This window comes from Felis catus, chromosome A2 (genome assembly GCF_018350175.1).
Source record: "Felis catus isolate Fca126 chromosome A2, F.catus_Fca126_mat1.0, whole genome shotgun sequence".
Classification (NCBI taxonomy): Eukaryota; Metazoa; Chordata; class Mammalia; order Carnivora; family Felidae; genus Felis; species Felis catus.
The window spans coordinates 20629305-20636308 of NC_058369.1; the positions used below are offsets into that span (position 1 = coordinate 20629305).

The following is a 7004-nucleotide window of genomic DNA, read 5'->3' on the forward strand; positions in this document are numbered from 1 at the left end:
TAGGGTAAACGCTTGTGGCCACGCCTCCAACAGTTCCTACAGGCTCCTGCGTCAGTCTTCAGTAGGTAGCAAGCCTCTCCGGGCGCTTCCGGCACAAGGCAGTGGCGCGTGCGCCCTGCTTCAGGCTGACGTCCAAGGGCGGGTCGGAAGAGACGGGCTTTCTCTGTGTTTGCGGCCCTTGAACGCTGGGAGGTGTCAGAGATGCAGGGTTTCACGTCTCGGAACGTGACTCCTCCCCGTCGGGGGCGGGGGCAAGAACGAACCAGCCTGGCACTAGATAACCCGGGGAATCTAGGCAGCCTGGAGAAGAGGTAGGCAGTGCCTGCACCAGGGTCCAAGGTCATTGGCAACCGGCGGACTTGTACTGCGCACTTCTGGCCAGACAAGCGGCGCTCAGGATGCGTCAGTCCCTTAGGCCTTGGCTGTATCCCTATCAAGTGTCCATGGGTCCGTGGGACAGGCTGCCGGCCTCCTCCTGCCCAGCCTCTGACTCACTTGACTGGTGGCCAGATAGCTAGAAAACCACACCCCTCACTCCTGTGTTGCCCCTGCCCCCACCTCTGGCGATTGTAGGGAAATCACTCTCCAAGTCACATCTAAGGTTACAGAGGGTTGCTAGACAAGGCCCTAGAACTGGAACTGCTGTGGGGGTCCTGATAGTAGACCTAGTGGCCGCCACTAGGCCACCACTAGCCGCCAGGTCACGGCTTCTTTCTCCTAGGTGAGTGCCCTATGATCCAGCCCACAGCCCTCCGCAGGGCAGGGCAGGGGTGGGTGGGACTGGCCCTTGCCCTCTGGCAGTTCAAGGCCACTGATCTCACACCCTGACTGGCACCCCAGAACTTTTGAACCCCTTGGGAATGAATGGTTTCTGGGCCCCTGGGTCGCACGTTCTGGAGAGACACATCTGGCCCCAGGAGGGTGGCCCCGGGGAGCTACTACTGCCCACTGTCCTCCATAGTTGGGTGACTCAGCCTAGCAACCATGTCAGGCCCATCTGAGTCAGCTGAGACAGGGGAGGAGCAAGCAGTACCCAGGGAGTGCTCTGAAGGGAGGAGGAGCCCAGAAGCAAGAGGAAGGAGATTCTCCTTTCACTTTCTCTCCCTCATCAGGACATACTGGATTGCTAGAGGATAGGGAACCACTCTTCCTTGACCCCGGGCAGACTGTACGGGGTCCTGGCCTGGCCCCTCTGAATGGGAAAAGGGAAAGGTGACTGGTACAGAGAGCTGGTTTTGGTCTGAGTCTGGGAATGGGGAAATGGAAGCAGGGGGAGACAGTGGCTTGAGGGTGGGGGGTTGGGGGCAGAACACCAAAGGGCAAACCCAAAGTGGGGCAAGCTGGTGCTGTGCCAGCCAGGTGGAATGCAGAGTCCATGAAGCCCTGAGGGACCCCTCTGTGCCCCAGAAGAGCCATGGCACCAAAGCGCAAGCCCCCGGTGCAACATGCGGGTCCTGAAAAAAAGAAGGGGCGTCAGGGGGCAGAGGAGGAGGACAGCTTCCGCTCCACTGCCAAGGCTCTCAGAGCTGCACCCACGGAGAAGCACATAGTCCGAGTGGATCCAGCATGCCCACTCAGCCACAGTCCCAGGACTCAGGTAAGCTGTAGGCCCCATCCAGTCTTGGAGCCTACTCCTTCCTAGGTATAAATACACTCAGACCTACTCTGCTTCCCACTGGGGCTTGGTTCTGGCCTGATAGGTCAAGGTCCCAAGTAAGCTATGTTCCCCCAAGACCCCAAAGGTCATGTAGGGTTATATACCATCAGATCCAGGCAGGTCATGTCTGTTCTTCAGACCCCAGAGCAGGCCCCTGAGCTTCTTAGGCCTCCCCCTGCCACACTTAAGGCAGGGCTGTGACCCCTCAGTCTTTCCAGGTCTCACTATGTCCCCTAAAGCAGCCCCACAGAGCCATATCCCCTGAGATCCCTTGCATGGCAGGGTCATGTCCCTGTCAACCCCCCAGGGCAGAACCAATGTCTCTCTCTGATTCCCTGACACAGGGCACAGCCATATCCTCCCAGAACTCCCCCCAACTGCCTGGGTTGAGTCATGTCCCCTCAATCTGTGTCCCCCAGGGCAGAACCGTGACCTCCTCAAGCCTTCCCTGACAGGGCCTCCTCCGATGCCCCAGTGCAGCATGACTCCTTCCCCATCAGACCCCTGTCATTGTGCAGCTGGGTACCCTGTCTCATTCAAGGGCAGCCCAAGCCAGCCTGCCTTCCCTATGCCCCCTCTGGCCCCAGGTGCATGAAGACTACGCCTGCACCCTGAACCAGACCAACATCGGGAGCAACAACAACAAATTCTACATCATCCAGCTGCTGGAAGAGGGTGACCGCTTCGCCTGCTGGAACCGCTGGGGTCGTGTGGTGAGTGCCACCTTCCCACCCTGTGCCCACCTCCTCCCCACCTCTCTCTTTACAATACATGCCCCCTACTCCCCCAGGGTCCCCACAACTTACTCAGCTGCTGACCACACCCCCTCCCCACTTCTGACTACCCAGGGGCTCTTGGCACAGCAGAGGGCAACTAATGTCCACAGTGGGTACTGTCGCAGGCACACCCCTGAAGGTTGTTGGTTGCAGGGAGAAGTGGGCCAGTCAAAGCTCAGCTATTTCGTGTTACTGGAGGATGCAAAAAAGGACTTTGAGAAGAAGTTTCGGGACAAGACCAAGAACAGCTGGGTGGATCGGGACCATTTTGTGGCCCACCCGGGCAAGTACATGCTTATTGAAGTACGGGGAGAGGACGAGGCCCAGGAAGCCATGGTGAAGGTGAAGTGGCCAGGGAGGGTGGTGGGCCTTGCATTGAGGGAGGGGACTAGATGGAGAAACCCAGCCAGTTGTGTTCTGCCACTGTCCAGCTTTGTGGCCTCAGGCATAGGCCTCTCTTCTCTGGCCTCAACCTGGCCAGTCTCTGTTTAATGCCAGGTTCTTCTCTGGCTGTGCCCAGCTACTCCTGCTCATTTGTGCCCTCTACCTCTAGATGGTTGGAGGCCCAGTAAGGACCATGGTTCAGCAGGTGCGGCCCTGCTCCCTGGACGCAGCTACACAGAAGCTCATCACCAACATCTTCAGCAAAGACATGTTCAAGAATGCCATGACCCTCATGAACCTGGGTGAGGGGAGAGAGGCCGGACAGGGTTGCAGGGGCCTGGGGGCTGCAAGGCCATGGGACTGAGTCTCCCTGACTTTCCCCACCTCCTAGATGTGAAGAAGATGCCCCTAGGGAAGTTGAGCAAGCAGCAGATTGCACAGGGCTTCGAGGCTCTGGAGGCACTGGAGGCGGCCCTCAAAGACCCTACGGATGGTGGCCTCAGCCTGGAGAAGCTATCCTCCCACTTCTACACTGTCATTCCCCACAACTTTGGCCGCAATCGGCCCCCATCTATCAACTCCCCTGAGCTTCTGCAGGCCAAAAAGGACATGCTGCTGGTGAGGGTTGGCAAGTGGGTGGGCAGTGGGGCAGACAGACTGGGCAAGGGAGATGGAGGACAGATGGCCAAGAAGGCCCAGATAGGTGGACTGAATGGGTAGGTTGAAGGACAGGGGAGGGGAAGGCCAGGCAGATAGATGGTATGGGGGTGCACAGGTGGGGTGACCATGGTCCCAGTCGTGTGGGAGGGAGGAGGCTGGGAGTCAAGTGGACAGACAAGCTGCCAGTGCCCATCACTTTAGGTGCTGGCAGACATCGAGCTGGCTCAGACCCTGCAGGCAGCCCCTGAAGAGGAGAAGGTGAAGGAGGTGCCACACCCACTGGACCGAGACTACCAGCTCCTTAAGTGTCAGCTCCAGCTGCTCGACTCTGAGGCACCCGAGTACAAGGTGGGCCAGGTCCCACAGAGGAGCCTGGCTAATAGCAGGCACTGTCCCTCTACCCATCTGCCCTCCTGGTGTGCAGAGGAATCCCTTGGCCTTGGCCTTCTCTCCCTGTTTCTGAAGGGCCCAAGGAGAGTTCTGGGACTGGGGCAACAGTGGGGGTTTGTCCACACATCTGTCAGCCTCGGCATCCAGCATCTGCTTTCCTTGCAGGTAATATATACCTACTTAGAACAGACTGGCAATACCCACAGGTGCCCTGTTCTTCAACATGTTTGGAAAGTAAACCGAGAAGGGGAGGTAAGAGAGATTCCTCCCAACCCACTCCCCTATCACTATCTGACTCTGAAGGAGATGACCTTAGTTTATGTGCCCATTAGTGAGTCAGCTTAACAACTTGTCAGTTTCCCTCAGACCCAGGTCTTGTGCACGTGTACATGAGTGGATGTGATTGGCCAGAGGGGCCTTTGGCCTTGGTGGTGCTCTCTGAGCATCAGGGAGAAGCACCTGAGCTTGGATAGCATGACCTTTCCTGTTCCCACCTCCTTCCCCGCAGGGAGATAGGTTCCAGGCTCACGCCAAGCTGGGTAATCGGAGGCTGCTGTGGCATGGCACCAATGTGGCTGTGGTGGCCGCCATCCTCACCAGTGGGCTTCGCATCATGCCACATTCTGGTGGCCGCGTTGGCAAGGGCATCTACTTCGCCTCAGAGAATAGCAAGTCAGCGGGCTATGGTGAGATACCCCCGGGGGCCACCTGGGCAGATGCAGGACACCAGGGAGGACCAGGCCCAGTGCTCGCCCAAAAGAGGAAACCTTGAATAGCTACTGATGAGAGTGCTCAGCGGGGCATCCTGAGTCCTATGGGGACTCCGTGGAGGGGCCAGTGGTCACAGACAGGTCAGACAGCCCCAGGCAGCATCTCTTCCTGGAGCAGGTGATGCAGGTAGGATGAGCGTGCCAGCCAGATGTGGAGGGGAGTGCAGTGAAAGAGGAGGTTTGGAGGTAAAGAAACTAGGAAGTGGCACACAGGCTGGGAGGCTACGCATACCATGTCAGGACCTCCAAGCACAGCCTGATGATAAGGCTCCAAGCAAATGCCTTGTGTGGGCGCGAGGGCTGGGGCCTGGAAGATCAAGGGAGCTTTATCCAGATAGTGATGGAACCCTCACCAGACTTGGTATAGCAGCAGCATCTCAGTGGCTACAGCCTCAGGGAGAGCGACTGAGGCCAGAGGCATAGGGAGGCCATGTTCTTACCCAGGCCAGATGTGATGGGCACACAACCCAGGCAGTGGAGGTGGGGGAAGAAAGAATCCGTGAGAGGGATGTGCGGGAGGTGGGATGGGCAGCATGTGTGACAGGGTTGAAGTATCTCTGATGACCCCCAAGTTTCTGTCCAGAGGTGTCCTCACTGAGGAGACCTCCCCAGACTGGCTCCCCGGCCAGCCCATCATTGGAGACCACCACCACCCACTGATCCAAGAGAGCAAGGTTGGATGGGGCTGATGTTCTTGGATGTCTGAGGTTGCTCAAGGCCAAGGGGACCACCAGGAGGGCAGAAGAGCCTATGAAGGAGTAGAGGGTAGCCTCAGCAGAGCCAGTGCAAGGGGGTCCTAGGCTAGGGGGTGGAGGATGCCAGTGGTAAAATCAACAGAACAGGACAGAGAGAAAAGGCCTCCACCCTGGATTTGGTCACTGGGAGCCCCTTGCTGACGTTGGTGTCGGGTAGAAGGGGCTGCATACACCTGCTCTCAGGGATCAGAAGAGTGGGGTTAAGGGGTGGGGGGGAGCACAGCCAGGACAAGCGGTGTTTTTAAGGATGCAGGAAGAGTGGGCACTTTCCTGGGCTCGGTCAACAAAGCCAGAGGAGATAAGGATACAGCAGAAGGGGACCAGGGAGTCAGGTAGGAGGGCCAAGCTTCTTCCCTGTGTCCCCCAGTTACTGGCATGTCCTGCGGAGCCCACCAAATTGGCTACATGTTCCTGGGTGAGGTGGCACTGGGCAGAGAGTACCACATCACCATCGACGAGCCCAGCTTGAAGCAGCCACCCCCTGGCTTCGACAGTGTCATTGCCCGAGGCCACACAGAGCCTGGTGAGTCCTGAAAAGCTAGACAGGCCTGAGGATAGAGACCTGGGGCTGAGCTCGGGGACCAGGATGCTTTCAGGGCATGGTGGGCCCAGGAGGTGGGCAGGGAAGAAGCTGAGGAGAGGGACAAAAAGCAGTAGGCTTCCTCACTATGGTCATTCACTTTGTCATTCGACAAACATTTGCTGATTGAACATATTCCTGGGCATCCAGGAGGGCTTCAACGAAAAGGTGTCATTGAGCATTGAAAGATATAAGTAGGCATTTCCCAGGCAGAGAAATGGGGAGGATACTCCAGGCAGAAGGCCCGGCCTGTGCAGTGGCTTAGAGATTGCAAGGGGGGGAATGAGCAGGTGTTCCCTGTGGCAGAAGTGGAGAGCATAGGAGGCAAAACTTACTGGTAAAGCCAAGGACCAGTGACCCTTGAGTCACCCATGGCCCTTGCTGTGCCCTGCAGATCCAGCCAAGGACACCGAGCTGGAGCTGGATGGACAGCGAGTGGCGGTGCCCCAGGGCCAGCCCGTGCCCTGCGCAGAGTTCAGCAGCTCCACCTTCTCCCAGAGCGAATATCTCATCTACCAAGAGAGCCAGTGTCGCCTGCGCTACCTGCTAGAGGTTCATCTCTGAGCTGTCCCCCTACCCTTGCCCCGGGGCCTGCTGGCCGCTAGACCATCATCTCAACCTTCCTGCCCATCCCCCATATCACCCCTTCTTGCCCCCAGATCTCCCTCTTGTGTCCCAGACAGTGATCCCCCCCTCCCTCCAATCCTTGCTAGCCCTGGCATGGCCGTGGCCCCAGAGTCTCACCTCCTAAGGTGATGGGCATGATGGGCTGCCATTATTACTGGGGCACAGATACAGCAGCCCATTCAAGTTAGAGGAGCACAGACTGAGAGTGGGCAGAATCCCAGATCCACCTGGGCTGTCCACCCTGGCCCAGCTTGTCTGTCCGAGAGGTGTGAGCACCAGGGTAGGCTAAACTTCAAGCATGCACAGCAAGCTTATTAAATATTGTATCTGCTCACTCCCTGGCCTCTGCTTGTCTGTGCCGCAGCTGCACCAGGCCCAGGCCTCCTTTTCTCTTGTTGGGGACCC

The 7004-nt window shown here is 57.9% G+C and overlaps 1 protein-coding gene across 6 annotated transcripts; it reads left to right on the forward strand.

Moving 5' to 3' along the window:
* Window positions 1-158: 158 nt before the first annotated feature.
* On the forward strand, window positions 159-6933 carry PARP3 (poly(ADP-ribose) polymerase family member 3). Of its 6 annotated transcripts, none has more exons than XM_019822398.3 (11): window positions 161-311; window positions 1408-1597; window positions 2245-2370; window positions 2587-2775; window positions 2987-3119; window positions 3209-3435; window positions 3679-3825; window positions 4033-4119; window positions 4376-4553; window positions 5760-5915; window positions 6367-6933. In XM_019822398.3, exons 1-11 carry the CDS (start codon window positions 202-204, stop codon window positions 6534-6536), a joined length of 1713 nt encoding a protein of 570 aa, XP_019677957.3. In that variant the 5' UTR covers window positions 161-201; the 3' UTR covers window positions 6537-6933. The 6 variants fall into 6 exon arrangements, with proteins under 6 accessions (XP_019677975.3, XP_019677957.3, XP_006928898.2 ...); XM_006928836.5 differs by lacking the exon at window positions 161-311 and adding an exon at window positions 359-721 and having other exon boundaries at window positions 1356-1597; XM_019822406.3 differs by lacking the exon at window positions 161-311 and adding an exon at window positions 359-721 and having other exon boundaries at window positions 1360-1597.
* The last annotated feature ends 71 nt before the right edge of the window (window positions 6934-7004 follow it).